Genomic DNA, 16,619 nt, shown 5'->3' on the forward strand with positions numbered 1-16,619 from the left:
CATTAAAAACCTCCTTTTACATTGTTCCAATTTTTAATCCAATGTTTAATCTGGTCATGTTAAGTGCTGATGTCAACTATACATACCATTTAAATAGCAATGTCTTGGCTACGTCCATTTTTCCTTGTTTATACTCCGTTATTGCCAGAGCTGTCAAGATATGGGCTTTGTCCCGCTCTGATTCAACAACAGACAAGGCCCTCTCATAGGCTATTATACAGAGTTGGAAACAAAACAAAACAAAATAAACACAATCCTGATTGACAAACAGTGAAATTTCTGCCTTCTTAATTCTATTTTTTTAAAGATCTAACTAAAAATATATCTTATTATTTCCTTATTTTCAAGTGGATGGAAAAATTTTTTAGATAATCTAACTTGGTTTAGTTGGTCCAAGGTGATCCTGGGGATATCGTTAGGATTATTATGAGGCATCTCCTAACTTCTATCTTCAGAATCTATAGGGGAGTCTTCAAGGGATGTGAAGGCCTGCAGCCATTGAGATACCACGAAAACTTCCAAATGCATACCAGTAACTCCACCAAGCTAGATACTTAATAGTGAGTACTGTTAAGTACTAGCACGCATACACACACACACACACACATATGAAAATGTATATATATATATATGAAAATGTACTCAATGAGCATTTATGGAGAAAACAAAACACACTATTACCAATAATGGTCAAGGTCTTTACTTATCAGAAATTTCCATTTAAGCAAAGACCTCCTTTCAAATGCTAACTCTACTTTAAGTGATCTTGGGCCTCAGTTTCCTTGTGTAAATAATTTAAGATAACACTCAGCTCATAACACTGCTCTAAGGACTATTCACATAATAATGTACTAAAGGAGGGAACAGATAAAAAGTACCTAATATCATTCCTGACTCCTAGTTGGATTTTAATAAACATTGCAACCCCTACTCCTATTTTAATGTTCCATCTTTCTGCATGTAATCTTGTTGCGATTAAATTCCACTCAGCCCTGGAAAAGTAAGATGTGTCCTTTAGCTTCAAGCAACACACTCACCTTTGCTGCTTTCTTTATATAGACCTTTCATAAATAAAGCCAATGCAAAACCTATGGTGTCTTCTAACTCTTCAAGGGGTGTTGACTTAAAAGCCTGGATAGCTTTATCATATTCACCAATGGAACTAAGAAGCAAAACACAACTTATTTTTAATATAAAAACAATTTTGGCTTGTATCATAAGAATACAGAGAGATTATTATACCAAGCTCCTTTTACCTTCACATACTTCGTCTATCAGTGCTAAAGCTAAAGAAAACACATGTTAAAATAGAAGGCATATCATTTATTTCAAATAAGATGTACTGGAGCAATTTAATTCCACGCTTTGTTTCTTTTAAATTACATGTGAAAATGATTAGTTCTGCTAAATTACAAAGTGTCTTTCTTATTAACAAACTTGAACTAAAATCCCAAGGCATAAAAATAATTTCAAGTTGACTTTTTTTTTTTTAAAGACTTTATTTATTTTACAGAGAGAGAGAGAGAGAGATCACAAGTAGGCAGAGAGGCAGGCAGAGAGAAAGGGGGAAGCAGGCTTCCCGCTGAGCAAAGAGCCCGATGTGGGGCTCGATCCCAGGACCCTGAGATCATGACCTGAGCCCAAGGCAGAGGCCTAACCCACTGAGCCACCCAGGCGCCCCCAAGTTGACTTTTATACTCTTTAAGCTTAATATATTGGTTGAATACTACCCTGTAAGTATGGTTTTAGCATCTCTGAGAAGCTTAACAAGCATAAAATACTTAATTAAAATCAAACCTAGCCTCTGTATAAACCGTTAACCTGCACGTCCTTTTTTTTTTTTTGAGAGTATAAAGATAAACTGAATTTCACAGACAAAACTATAGATTATCTTTTCTGTATTTAATAGGAAGAAAAGTAAAAATTATTACATATGATACTAAAGTACAATACTTCTTTTCAAAGTTTATTTCATTTTATTTTTTGGAGAGAGTGCATGGCACATGAGCAGCATGGGTTGCGGGGGGGGGGGGGGGGGCGCAGTGGAGAGCAGGGAGAAAGAGAGAGACCAAGAGAGAGAATCTTGACCAAGCTCCACACTCAGTGGGGAGCCCTCCACAGCGTTCAACCTCAAGACTCGGAGATAGTGACCTGAGCTGAATCAAGAGTCAGATGCTCTCCCAAAAGAACCACCCAGGCGCCCCTAAACTATAATCCTTTTTAATAACAAAAAAATAATTGCTTTGCTTATTTATTTGCCATCACCTACAGGATGCACTGTGCCCTTGAGATTCTTATTTTTCATATCCATCACTATAATCAGAAGCTGTTTCTATTTTATCGTGTTATTAGAACTCTTTTTAGAAAATCCTTTTAATCTTGGGGGGGTGTGGGATCTAAAAATACAGGCAGCCTTTGATTCTAAAATTAGTCTCATAAAGGTGAAATATTTTAAAAATAAAAAAATTTAAGGTTTTTAAAGTCAAAAAACCTCAAATTTTGATAAATATTTTGGTGAAGGAAAGAGGGCTACCTCAGATTGTACAAGGATACATACATGTATTAGAAGCTTTTTTAAAAATAAACACTATCTTCAAACATGTGATTACTTTTGTAGAGAATAGACTAGAACTAGGAAAAGCACAAGGGGCTTCAATTTTATTTGTAACTTTTCCTTTGGGAAAAAACCCTGAAGACAATGGGCAATTTTAAGATCTGTTATATTTGAGCAGTGACTATCAGTAAATTATGCTGTATACTACTTACTGCATTTTGCATGCTTAATATATTTCATAATAAAAACAAATTTTAAAAGACATGATCTACTCTCAGTAGAAGATACAGATTTTTTTCTAAAATATTTACATTATATGGTGGGGCATCTGGGTGGCTCAGTTGGTGAAGCGTCCAAATCTTGATTTTGGCTCAGGTCATGATCTCAGGGTTGTGAGATCGAGCCCTATGTCAGGCTCTGTGCCGAGCATAGAGCCTGCTTAAGACTCTCTTTTTCTCCCTCTGCCTCTGCCTTACCCCCTTCCTAAAAAATAAATAAATAAATAAAAATAAAATATTTACATTATATGAAACCCAAACTAAAAACAAACATGATACTTGTTCCATATAATTTCTTACAACCTATCTTCCGCTACAACAAAACCTTAGAAATGACAAAATTATCAACTCCTAACCACAACAGTTTAAAAATACAGGAGAGAATAGCAGTCGGAACAGTAATATTTTCCTGTCTATGAATATGATTTTGTTACATGGTTATAAAAGAAAATAACTGGCTACCTCAGATCTCTACTATGTACCTCTTTAAAAGATGTAGGCACTAATCCCAAAATATCAAACTACAATTTTAACAATGTATTTCCAACCAGACCATTCCATTTGGGGTCAGTTCTCAGCTTGAGGAACACTTCCCTAAGTTGAACCAAAAACCTTCCCCACATAATACTTCTATTCTCTGGACCCTGAAGATAATGGAAAATCCTATAGATTTTTGTTTTCTTCATTTCATTCTAATTTTTTAATGCTGTCATAACAACTTGTTCACAACAAATTGCTACAACAAAAGTACTTAATATTTAGACTGTCAGGAAAGCACTTAGTATTTTAGACTGTCAGGAAAATTACTTTAATAAGGTGATCTCTTACTAAGTGAAATCATTGGTCATACTTGAGTTTTTAATTCTAACTTCTAAAACAACTGGGTTTTAATCTTTTTTCTTTCTTTCTTTCGTTCTTTCTTTTTTAAACTCTTTTTGAAGTAAAAAGTCTTGGAAAACCTGAAGAAAGCTAAATGGCTCTCTCTCCATCCCAAAATGCTCATACACAAAAATTTTTTTATATTATTTCTAAACAGTTTCTAGACCCTCAATGGCCATTCCCCAGGTAAGTATAAGCAGCAAACGAATCAGAATAAATCCAATTCCTCTTCCAATTAACTAGGGTTCTATTATAACAGACAGCACGTGCCTCTCTTTGAAATGTTCTCTTGTACAGTCCACAACCATAAGTTCTAAATCTGCTTCTCACTAAAGCACAGTGGCCTTAGATATCGATGTAGGAACAGGAAACTATTAGCAAAGCCCAGTATTGAGGGAATTATGTATCCTTGGGAGATTTTCAGCCCACTCATCTATAAATGTCCCACTACTCTGGAAATTCATCACCGCCTCACTAGTCCCATAGCTTTCGACAGAAAAATCTAATAAAGTCACAGAATTAATGGGAAAAAATGTACTTACCATAACAATCTCCCATAATTTCTTACTGTAACATTGTAAGTATCTTGGTCTTCCGCAGTCTGTAACAATAACATTGCCCTTAAAAAGGACAAGGTTTTTTAAGTTATATATGTATAATAGCATTCTTTTCCTCTTCCTCCCTAACAGAGATTTTGTAACTTTTTCTTTGGGAAAAAACCCTGAAGACAATGGACAATCCTATAGATTTTTGTTTTCTTCATTTCATTCTAACTCTTTAATGCTGTCATAACAACTTGTACACAACAAATTGCTACAACAAAAGCACTTAATATTTAGATTTTAGACTGTCAGGAAAATTACTTTAATAAGGTGATGTCTTACTAAGTGAAATCATTATCATACTTGAGTTTTAAATATTCCAAAAAACTTGACCTAAATATGGGAAACAATGGTGTCACGATTTTAAGTTTTGACATTATTTCAAGAATACAGCAAACAATTTTAAAAGTATTTATATCAGTAGTTTGAATTAGGAAGCCAGGAAATTTGAGTGCTTTCATGTGCACTTAACTGTTACATACAGAAAAATATTTAAGCCTTACTTAGTTAAGAAAGAAAACAATCATAAGGAGTCCCTAAAGGCCTTATTATTTTTTTAAAAGATTTTATTTATTTGACAGACAGAGATCACAAGTAGGCAGAGAGGCAGGCAGAGAAAGAGAGAGGAGGAAGCAGGCTCCCTGCTAAGCAGAGAGCCCTATGTGAGGCTCAATCCCAGGACATTGGGATCATGTTCCGAGCTGACGGCAGAGGCTATAACCCACTGAGCTATCCAGGCACCCCTAAAGACCTTATTTTTATCTTCTTGTGTTCAGTCGCTTTGGGACAATCAGAAAAATGTCTTAACAACTAACAGGAGTTGGATATTTAGTAAGATTTTTGTTTTTACTTTTCTGTTTTTTAAAAATAATTTTTATTTATTTATTTGACAGAGAGAGAGAGAGAGAGAGCACAAGCAGGTGGAGTAGCAGGGAGAGGGAGAGGGAGAAGCAGGCTTCCTGCTGAGCAAGGAGCCTGATGTGGGGCTGGATCCCAGGACCCTGGGATCACAACCCGAGCCAAAGGTAGTCGCTTAACCAACTGAGCCACCTAGGTACCCCACTTTTCTTTTCTGTTTAAAACGGATTATCTAGGAATAAATACCCAAGGAAATTTTTTAATATGCATGATGTTAAATGAAAAGCAAATATTTGCCAAAGCAGTCTAAAAGACAGTATTATATAGTATATTAAAAACTGTAATGGTTAGATTTATACCTACTTTGTGGTTTTGAGCTCCAAATAGTTGTTTAAAGTGAAAAACAACAGCAGTATCAGTCAAGGAGGAGGGGTGCCTATCCACTTGCCTGTGGAGCTGCTATTTTAAGTTAAAGGTATAACTAGTGTTAGATTCACGGTGTTTGTGATTATAGTACGTAGAAAAAAATAGCAAATGCTGTAAAGCTGTCTAGTTTCTTTGTTTAAAAATCCTGCTCACTGTTGCGTTCTACCATATTTCTACAGTTTATTTACAGATAGGCTTATTGTAACATTGAAAGAAACAGACTTGTGGCTTTTTATAAATCTCCACATACACCTGGAAAAATACCCCCTTGATCAGACAGCCTCCAGTACCATCTAGTGATGGCTCCTTTGAACTACCAAGAAATCCATAAAAGGACGTGGCAAAGCATTTCGGGCACCTCAATTATTTTTTATCTGACAAGCCTTCTTCTATGTATTTTTCAGATTTAGGGCAATGATATGTGCAATCAGGACTTTTAACTTTTCACTTAGTGCTCACAATATTAAGAGTAATTTTCTTATTTACCAATCTATTCATTTGCAGAGAATAAACCTTCAAGTTGACTTCATTTCCTATGCTCCTGGTTGGTCATTTTATTGAGCATACTGTCCTCATTTCTTCGATGTGCCACGTCCACTCCTGTGTCAGACCACTTGCTCTTGCTGTTCCTTCTGCCTGGATGCTCTCGCCTCTTAACCAAATGGCTTAGAGCCTCACTTCATTCACGCCAATCGTCACCTGCCTCCTTAGGAAACCTCTAACTCTTAAACCTTTCTCAAACTCACTACCTGCCTTCATGTTCCCTGGCCCTTTACCCCATTTTGATTTTCTTTCTTAGCAATTGTACCATCACAGATGTTGATAAGCTCATCACATGTCTCCCCATCATCAGAACGGGGGCTCCATGAGAATGGAGCCTGTGTCTGTTTTATTTCATTGCTAAGTTGCCAGTGCCAAGGACAATGCTTGGCACAAAGCAGTTCAAAAGCTACTGAATGAATAAAATACAGATCTTAAATTCAAACAAATATATCCTAATTTTCTCATTTCTTCTCTGAATGAACCTACGTGTTTTTTAATAAAGCTAAACAAAGTCTAAAGTGAAAGATTTTTCTAAAACAAAATCTGAGAGGTTTTTTAGTTTGTTTTTTGTTTTTTTCCCCCTTCTCTGTCTCTCTCTTGGATTGAGCCACAGAAACCCAAATATAGCTGAAAATTTAAAATTGCATCTTTCCATCTTACATTCAAAGATATAATAATAGATAATAAGAGATCAGGAAAGGAATCAGAGCTTTTGTTTAGTACCTTCTTCATGAACTGAGACTAAATTTAAAAAAAGCCAACTAATAAATAAGGACCGCTTTTAATTAATGTAGAGTTTACCTCTGGTATGCCTCTGTGGCTTCCTTTTTCAGTTGTAGATGTTCATTTAAGTAACCCAACATTGTGAAAGCTGGAGCATAATTCTGAATTCTTTCTGAAAATCCAAAAAAATCTTTTCTTTACATGTGCATGGTGGTTGTCATAAAATGTTAATTTTCAATATCTTACATGCTAGATTACCTCCTAAAATCACTAGCATTCTTAAGAATAATCTGATATTTATCTTCACTATAAAATACTAGTAATCATTTTATAACTTCTAAATGATTGAGTATTTTATACTTATTTACAACTTCTAGTTGCACCTGAAAGTCTAAACATTGTTATCCCCAAAGTGTAATAATTTGAAATTGTAGTTCATGTTAACACTAGTCATAAGATTTATAAGGAACTTCAGTTCTTTGGCTAACGAAGCTTTCCTGCAATTTTCTTGATGGTTCTGTTCCAGTTTCTATGTGTTAAAAAAAATGAACTCAGTACTGTTCACTAGAAACCCAGGATGACTTGGACACTTTCAACGCAGTATTTTGAAATTCTAATGTCAGAAAACATCATGTATGTGCTAGCATACAGAGAAACACATCTGATTTACTTAAAAATAGTATTGGGAAATAAGCCTTCAAATCCCTTAAATTGTTTGTTTGTTTTGTTTTTGTTGGTTTTTTTTTAAGATTTTATTTATTTATTTGACAGAGAGAGAGAGAGAGAGAGATCACAAGCAGGCAGAGAGGCAGGCAGAGAGAGAGGGGGAAGCAGGCTCCCCACTGAGCAGAGAGCCCGATGCGGGACTCGATCCCAGGACCCTGAGATCATGACCTGAGCTGAAGGCAGAGGCTTAACCCTCTGAGCCACCCAGGCGCCCCAAATTGTTTAACAATGTGCAGTGCAATCACAATTTATGTGGGTAGACTCTAAAGTTAAAGCACAAAGTGGGGCACCTGGGTGGCTCAGTGGGTTAAGTCTCTGCCTTCGGCTCAGGTCATGATCTCAGGATCCTGGGATGGAGTCCCGCATCAGGCTCTCTGCTCAGCGGAGAACCTGCTTCCTCCTCTATCTCTCTCTCTGCCTGCCTCTCTGCCTACTTGTGATCTCTCTCTGTGAAATAAATAAATAAAATCTTAAAAAAAAAAAAAAAGCACAAAGTGAAAAATCACAGTCAAAGTTATTCTTGAAAACTCCTGAAGTCACAAAAGAGAGGAACACCAAAACTGAGTCAAACTAAGAAGAGATTCATGCCTTCCAAGCACACTCTGAGGAAAACCGTCAGCAAGACAAAGAGACTGCCTGCATTCTCTCTGCTCCCCCCACCCTTTTCTCTTCCTTCCTTCCTTCCTTCCTTCCTCTCTTTCTTATTCATTTGTTCATTCATTCATTTATGGCAAAGTCACATAGAGTTGAATTTAAATATGACATATTAATATCACATATAGTGATATGGTACCACTATAGGATAAAAAAAACTGGGATCTTCATAACTGTCAGGAATTCTGTGTTCATTGTTCTAGGTATCTGAATTTTGTAGAAAGCTAAGATTTACGTCTCTGTATAAATCCTTTACACGTTACCCATTCTAACGGAAACTTCACAGTAAAATTTCTGATCTATACACTCTCATAAAGGTTCTAGATATTCTTTAGTCATTCATTTTGGCATAGTGCCTAACAAGTAGTGCTCTGAAGTGCTGGGATTTGTTTGTCAACTAACTGCCTTCTGCTCAAGTATCCCAGGCTCAATGCAGGAAGAGTATTAGAATCCTCTCCATACCTATGATGAGAAATTTTCTCCTCTGCTTTTCAGTTTATCTGATTCTTCATAATATGGAAGTGTCCCTGTGCCTGCTTAAACTTCTCACTTCTTTATTTGTCAAGGGATAAATAAAAGACTAGTGAAACTAACATTTCTTGAGCATCTAGGCTATGCCAAGTACTCTGCAAAACATTTTGTATAAATCATCCCATTTAAACTCTAAGTAACAGAAACTTTCATTCTTGGATTATGGATGAGAAAACTAAAATTCAATTGTACAATATGCCCAAGGTTTCATCATAGCTACTAAGAGGCAGAGTAGCGATTAAAACGTACTGGTACTTTTCCACCCTCCAGCCACCATCACAAGTGCACTCCTTAATCTCCTTATCTCATCCATCCCCTCTTTACACCTCCCCTCTAGTAACCACCAGTTTGTTCTCTATAGATCTTGGTTTGTCATCTCCCTTTTTTTTTTTTTTAAGATTTTTTTTTTTATTTGAGAGAGAGAATGAGAGAGAGAATGAGAGGGGAGAAGGTCAGAGGGAGAAGCAGACTCCCCATGGACCTGGGAGCCCAATTCGGGACTCGATCCCAGGACTCCAGGATCATGACCTGAGCTGAAGGCAGTCGCTTAACCAACTGAGCCACCCAGGTGCCCACTCTCTTGCTTTTTAACTTTGTTCATTTGTTCTGTTTCTTAAATACCACACCTGAGTATAATCACATGGTATTTTAGTCTTTCTCTTTTGACTTATTTGACTCTGTCTCTATTTGACTTATTTTATTTAGTATTATACACTGAAGCTCCATTCATGTTGCTGCAAATGGCAAGATTAAACTGGTAATAAAACTAGTAGGTTTATTAAGGAAGAAAGAAAATTATTACAACAGAAGGTTAATGAAACCACCATTCTGTCCTTTTCCTAAACCTAAATGTGTTTTTCCAGTATCTTGAAGAAAAATCAGGTGTTAAAGTAGGAGGTTAAACACACTAGTTTTGGAAAACAAAACAAAACAAAACCACTAGTTTTGGAATTTAAAGCAGATTATGACATTTAATGTTCACGTCTACCACCTAGCAATTATCATTTCTACTTTACGAAGCTAATAGAAGTTAAGAGAAGTAATAAAATACTCGGCCTAAGACTGCAGAGAAATAAATGGCAGAGAGAGAACATCAGCAACTCAGGCCCATTAGGTTCCAAAATGCTTTCCACTACAACGTGGAATCAGTTTTATTGGAAGCATTAGGTAACAGCAATTTTCATCACTCTTCAGAAGTCATTTCTATAATTTGAAAAGGAGACTGCTTGGCCACTGGGAGAAAAAAAGGGCAAATTCATGTCTTAAGGAACACTAATATTTAATTTAGAATTAACTAATTTAAAAAACTGAATTGTTTCAATGGTTATTCAAATACTGAACACCTTACCTATGTATTTACTCAAAACAACTTGTGCTGCTGGAATAGCATTCATCTGAACAATGTTGTACCGGTACAGCTCTGTATCTCTGTTGCTTTTGTCTTGCAGTGTCGTACAGACCCAGTACGCATAACCTATTGCTCCCTCAGTCTATAAAAAGAGACAAAGTTAATAAGTAAACATAGGATAATAAATATACCAATAAAAATTATAAAACAGTAGCCTTCAACACAGTAAATATCACATCTTAGTCTTAAGTTCACCCCTAAGTGCCTCTAAATGAAGACTCACTATGATTCAGTAAAACTAAGAGCATATTTAAATTACTTGCTCCAACCCTAAGTAGAAGAATCAAATGGGATTTAAATAAAGTGCAGAAAACAGTGTCACCCAATGGGATTGATTTCCTTCCTCTCAGCACTGCTCTTACAGATGAAACTAATAATTACCAATCTAAAGGGTTCTAAAACACTTTCATAAATAATCAAGAAATGTCAACCAAGTCTAGTCCTTATCTCACGCTGGTTTTTTCCTAGAGTCTCAGTTTCAATTCTGAATGACTACTTTATCTATTAAAATCTATGTCATTTCTTCATCAACTTTTGAAAGATAACAGCAGACAAAAATGAGAAGTTCTTTAAAGACAGCATATCTGTTTCTAAGACAGAATAAAGAGTAGAGACAATTGCCATTATTAACATCTGATACCACTCTGTATTCATTTTCTCAACAAGCATAATACTTAATTCATTAACGAATCCTTAAGAATGGTCAAATTCTTACATGCATACTGAGTTCTGTAGTGTGCCTGAAAAGATCCATAGTGTCATAACTTCCAACTGTCTCTGCAATAAGAGCCTATAAAAGGAAAAAAGAGGTTCTTAATGTGTCTAAAAGGAATAATAACATAAGTGAAACTATTTGGAAGAATCAAAGGTATACTAGCTATGCTTAAAAGCAGAGCTAATTAAAAAAAAAAAAAAGCAGAGCTAATTTCTTTTTTAATTTGTTCCCATGGCTCAAAGGACCAGAATGACTTATTTTTTTGTTTTTGTTTTTTTTAAGATTTTACTTATTTGACAGAAAAAGACAGCAAGAGAGGGAATACAAGCAGGGGGAGTGGGAGAGGGAGAAACAGGCTTCCCACCAAGCAGGGACTCCGATATGGGGCTCCATCCTAAGACCCTGTGATCACGACCTTAGCCGAAGGCAGATGCCACCCAGGTGCCTCCCAGAATGACTTGTTAAATTGGCCCTTAAACTGGAAAATGCTTTCAGAATTCCATCTGCAATCAGGTAGTAGTGGAATAATCCACATGAAATTCCTCAGAACGCTGATGAAGTTGCACTACCTTCTCCCTTCCCTTTTACCCTTGATCCGTTCATTAGAGTCTCAGCATATTTATTTTTTGAAGTGCCTCAGAATTTTAAATAACATACCTGTATCTTTAAATTTATAGACTATGAGGTAAGTTAAAATTACTTTCAAACTCATCTTTTATTAAAAAAATCATATATCACTAATATTATTTAAGAAATAATATTAAGTCTCACTTTTACTGTTACCATTTAATTAAACCTACCAGTTAATGTCTGAAATAAATTATTTTTAAAAATAAAAAGAATTGAGGGACGCCTGGGTGGCTCAGTTGGTTAAGCCGCTGCCTTCGGCTCAGGTCATGATCCCAGCGTCCTGGGATCGAGTCCCACATCGGGCTCCTTGTTCTGTGGGGAGCCTGCTTCTCCCTCTGCCTCTGCCTGCCACTCTGTCTGCCTGTGCTCACTCTCTCTCTCTCTCTCTGACAAATGAATAAATAAAATCTTTAAAAATAAATAAATAAATAAATAAAAATAAAAAGAATTGAAAAATTTAAAAAAATTACTTAGATGGCTCTGATTAGCATCCAAAATCTCCTGACCCAGAGCAGTACTACTCAAAGTCAAGTACCTGGACCAGCACCAGCACCTGGGAACAGTTAGAAATGCAAACTCTTGGGCCCCCTGAATCCAGTAACTTACACAGAGATTAGTAGTAATGCCATTGCTCCCAGATGCTACCACAGTTCATAGAACCAAAGTTCATAGAGTTACCTTTCTAACTCTACTTGCTTCACCAATTAACTAGAATTTGACCCAAAAATCAAAAGTAGAATAAAACATATCTAAATTCTGATTATTAATTTCCTGAGATGGGTGATGCTCCTGCTATTCTCTGAACCAAAACAATCAACCACTTACTAATTCATTACAACTTCTCAACTAGGTAAGACCCTGGGGGCCATCAGCCAAGCCCCTTCTTTTTCAAGGTAGAAAAATGAAATCTAGCATTGATATGTTCAGATAAAACAATCGGGTCAACGATGGACTCGCATTTGTAACCAAGTATCCTGATTCCTATTTGGCAATACACAAATCTAGAGTGTGAACAGAAGAACAATACTCATAAACCACCATCAAATCAAATATGAAGGTTTTACAGAAAATGGGAAAACATAATCAGAATGATCTTTGTCAATGTTAATGTTTTTGGTAAATGTGCATTTAAATAACAGAGTTCTGGGTTTTTTGTTTTTTGTTTTTTGTTTTTTTTTTTAGCTCAAAGCCTCTCCCACCCCAGACCAAAGCTTAATCATACAAGTTGTATGACCCTAGGCACAATACTTAGGATCTCTAAACTTTAATTTCCCCATCCGTGAAAAGTTTAATAACAACCACCATCTCAAAGCACTGATGGAAGATTAACTGAAATAACATATACAAAGAGACTAGCACAGTGACTAGCACAAAGGAAGTCCTCAAATGTTACCTGTTATCATTATTATCATTGTTATTTGAATTAATAGTTACTTATACCACTTTACATTAATAGGTTGTTTATATCCTGGATTATTAATAAACATATATATCTTACTTGTCCAATCCAGCACATTAAATAAGATGGATCAAGAGATTGAGCCATTTTGAAAGCTTCATGAGCTTGCTAGGAAAAAAAGTAAAAAAAAAAATAACATGTCATTTTATTAACTTAGTATTAAACTGCTTGTGTTTAAAAAGCATAAGAGAATAAGATAAGTCACACTTGTCAACATAAAACACTTATAAATCTAAGATTTCATTGTTTAAACAAAACTAGCAATGTTTAAAACCATGTTTTAACTACCTAGTCTTAAAAACCTCTAGGTACAACAGAACTCTCTACCAGCTTAGGGGTTCCGGTCCCCACTGAAAGGGCAATACAGGGGTGCACCTCATAGTCTGTAGAACCTCTAACCAATCACCCATCCATTTGCCAGCCACAGTTTGACAGAAGTACCTACTACCCCCTCCTGAAGCTTAACTGGTAGGATAAAAACTAACAAACAATGACACGTATCTGCTACTGGGCGAAAAAAGAATGAGCAACATAAACCTGTGCCAAGCAGTCAGGAAACTTTAAAGATACCTCAGTTGGACTCATTAAGTTACGTGCTTATTTTTCTGCTCCAAATACTTATTGTTACATGCTGCCTGATACTCTACTCAGTAATATGTACATGATGGCAAACAGTCTTATTTTTCTTATGAAAAAGGTAGCTCACAGACAGCAACTGAGTTGTGCTATCATGAAACTACATTCATAGCTTATTAACTAAGATTTAGCTTTGTTTAAATTTTTAAAAAATATTTTCACATTTTAAGATCCAAATTAATATTCTCCTTCATTCTGTTTACAGTTTTTGAAGCAATCTAGGAGTGATTTAATTTATCCCTGAAAATATTACTGAAGCTATTTTAAAAGGATGATATTCAATATAACAGCCGAAACAAAAAATGGTGCAGATGTGCTATTATCTACAGATTTATGGAAACTTTCTTTTTTAAAGATTTTATTTATTTATTCGACGCAGAGAGGCAGGAAGAGAAAGAGGGGGAAGCAGGCTCCCCGCCGAGCAGAGAGCCCAATGCAGGGCTCGATCCCAGGACCCTGAGATCATGACCTGAGCCAAAGGCAGAGGCTTAACGCACTGAGCCACCCAGGAGTCCTAGATTTATGGAAACTTTTAAACATGACCTATAGACACGTTTCCAATTACTGTATTTTGCATTCTCTAATATATAACTGTTCAGGCATGACAAATTACATTGTGGCATCTAAAGGAATTAATATACACTACAGGCCCAATCAAAATCACCCAAGCGGAGGTTAAACTTAAGCTGCAAGACAGTACTAATCATCCCAGGACTTCCTCTCCCCACCCCTAACAGATCCTATACCAAGCTCTTCTTACATGTGTATGGATAAAAAGAAAAACACCCAAATATTTCACAACAGAACTGTTCTAATCTTTAAATGAAAACGCAACATAATCATAAAACCAGAATTTCTTCAGTTGTGTGGAAAGGAAAATAAATCTTATCGTTCACTATTCATATCTATAATAAACTAAATGTCATCAATTATCTAGCATACAGGAGAGCATACTGAATAGACAATAATATTCAAAGTAATTCCCCACAAGAAGATGAGTGATTACAAAGAGGTCATAAATAAAGAACGTTTTTACTTTTAATGTGACAAAACAGAAAATACACTTACCTCAATGTTTTCATTTGCAAGGTATAACACTCCCAAGTTGGTCCATGCAACAGCATTCTAAAAAACATATATATACACAATTAGGTTCCTGCCTACATGGCAGTCTCAGAAAATTATTAACACTAAATTCTTAAGTTCTTTATCATTGATAGACACAAAGAACACCCACAATTTGTTCCGACTGGATAGACTTGATGAAACAGTGTTGAGCAAGGGCGTAATTTCTAATACCTGAAAAATACAGAATTTGATGAAACTGAACTTTATTACCTAAAACCATCTTCTAAAAATATTGAAATGTTACTCAGTTCTTACCATTGTGACATGAAACCACTCCAAGAGCATTCCAGTATAAGTGATTTTTACTGTCAAGTCTCACTGCCTTTTTCAGACACTGAAAAGTAAAACTGGATTAATTTTTATATCTTGGAACATCAGCATTTATATCAAGATAAATGTGGTTTTACATGAAAACACAATAGTATCTACTTTATCAAAAACATCTATCAGAAAAGCACTTTGTTTTTTTAAAAAGCTTGTAAAAAATTTCTCAAAACCATACATGTAAAGATTTCTCCAACAATTCTTTAGGATCATTTGTACTGCTGCCTGTTTCTGCTAGATGTTGTGCTTGGCGATAATAATTAATTCCAAGGTCACACCACGTATTAGATGTAGACATCAGTTTTAACGCACGACCATAACACCTAAGGAAATACAAAAATAAATGTTACATTTTGTTAAAAATGTCCTAATTCAAAGTGAATGTCATTAACTAGCAATCTTTATAATACCTTCCTCCAAGATGGAGGAGCTCATTCTTCTTTAATACTTGTTTGCCTTCTTTCTGACCTAAAAGGACTCCTAAAACAGTAACATTCACTTTAGATGGTGAGACAGCATACAGACTGGTACAAGCATCCCCAACTAGCTTCCAAAGGCAAGAGACATCAGCTTGATGGTGCAGAGCCCTAAAGAAAACAAACAGTGTGATTCTTATAAATTTTTTCCAAACAATGGGAAATTTATCTCTCTCATTATAATCTTAATTTTCAACTACTTCCTTGGTTTGGTGCAGTGAATGCTTTACTAAATTCTTTCTAAATGGATCACATTTTATCACCTCCCTATTAGGAAGAAGAAAGGAAGGGAGGGAAGGGGAAGAATTGATCATTTTTAAATGCCAGACATTTTGCAAACATGTGAAGACCCATATTTACTGAAGCAAATAAGACTGAATGCACAAGCTTAAAAGAGTTAGTAAAAATATTAATTATGGTGATAAAGGTCACTTCTTTTTAGAATGCGAAAAATCTCATTCTAATGGATGGAAATGGAAAAATCCATTTCTCTTCAGTTTTCTCTTCTCAAGATCTTAGAAATAAAACACGACAATTTCACTTAAGCCAAATCTCAATAATCAGCTATCAAACAGCTATGTTACTGGCAGATGGACAAGCAGATGGAACATTTCTCATAGCCTTTTCTACTAAAAAAGTCCAGCCAAAAATCATTTTCCAATATCTTCCTGAGAAATAAGATTAATTATGGCAGTCATTGCTGAAAGCCCACTGTGAGGATCAGGAGGAAGGACAACACCATTTGTAGTTCCTCTGCCCAAATACCTTAGCATAATTTCTAAAATTGACAGCATGATAGAGAGCATAATGCTAAGTGAAATAAGTCAGTCAGAGAAAAGCAAATACCATATGATTTTACTCATATGTGAGATACAAGAAACAAAACAAACGAGCAAAGGGAAAAAAAAAAAAAAAGAGGGACAGACCAAGAAACAGACTCTTAACTAAAGAAAACAAACTGATGGTTACCAGAGGGGTGGTAGGTAGGGGAATGGGGAAATAGGGGAGGAGAATTAAATAGTACACTTGTTGTGAAGAAAAGAGGTAAAATAAAGTAAAATAAAAAATA

General features: G+C 35.6%; 1 protein-coding gene across 5 annotated transcripts in view; it reads right to left on the minus strand.

Moving 5' to 3' along the window:
* SKIC3 (SKI3 subunit of superkiller complex) overlaps positions 1–16,619 on the minus strand; it is a 90,699-nt gene that overhangs the window by 36,498 nt on the left and 37,582 nt on the right. For all 5 annotated transcript variants that reach the window (XR_007127429.1, XM_047729876.1, XM_047729875.1 and 2 more), the window contains 12 exons: positions 15,485–15,661; positions 15,253–15,397; positions 15,006–15,084; positions 14,860–14,921; positions 14,691–14,747; positions 13,026–13,094; positions 10,898–10,972; positions 10,123–10,264; positions 6,942–7,035; positions 4,254–4,331; positions 1,038–1,162; positions 87–210 (listed from right to left, as the gene is read on the minus strand). Coding sequence is in view for 4 of the 5 variants with exons in the window: in XM_047729876.1 (XP_047585832.1) it covers positions 87–210; positions 1,038–1,162; positions 4,254–4,331; positions 6,942–7,035; positions 10,123–10,264; positions 10,898–10,972; positions 13,026–13,094; positions 14,691–14,747; positions 14,860–14,921; positions 15,006–15,084; positions 15,253–15,397; positions 15,485–15,661 (1,227 nt within the window). In the remaining variant the exon portion in view is untranslated. The remainder of the gene's footprint in view (positions 1–86; positions 211–1,037; positions 1,163–4,253; positions 4,332–6,941; positions 7,036–10,122; positions 10,265–10,897; positions 10,973–13,025; positions 13,095–14,690; positions 14,748–14,859; positions 14,922–15,005; positions 15,085–15,252; positions 15,398–15,484; positions 15,662–16,619) is intronic.

This window comes from Lutra lutra, chromosome 5, assembly GCF_902655055.1.
Source record: "Lutra lutra chromosome 5, mLutLut1.2, whole genome shotgun sequence".
In the NCBI taxonomy this organism is placed as follows: Eukaryota; Metazoa; Chordata; class Mammalia; order Carnivora; family Mustelidae; genus Lutra; species Lutra lutra.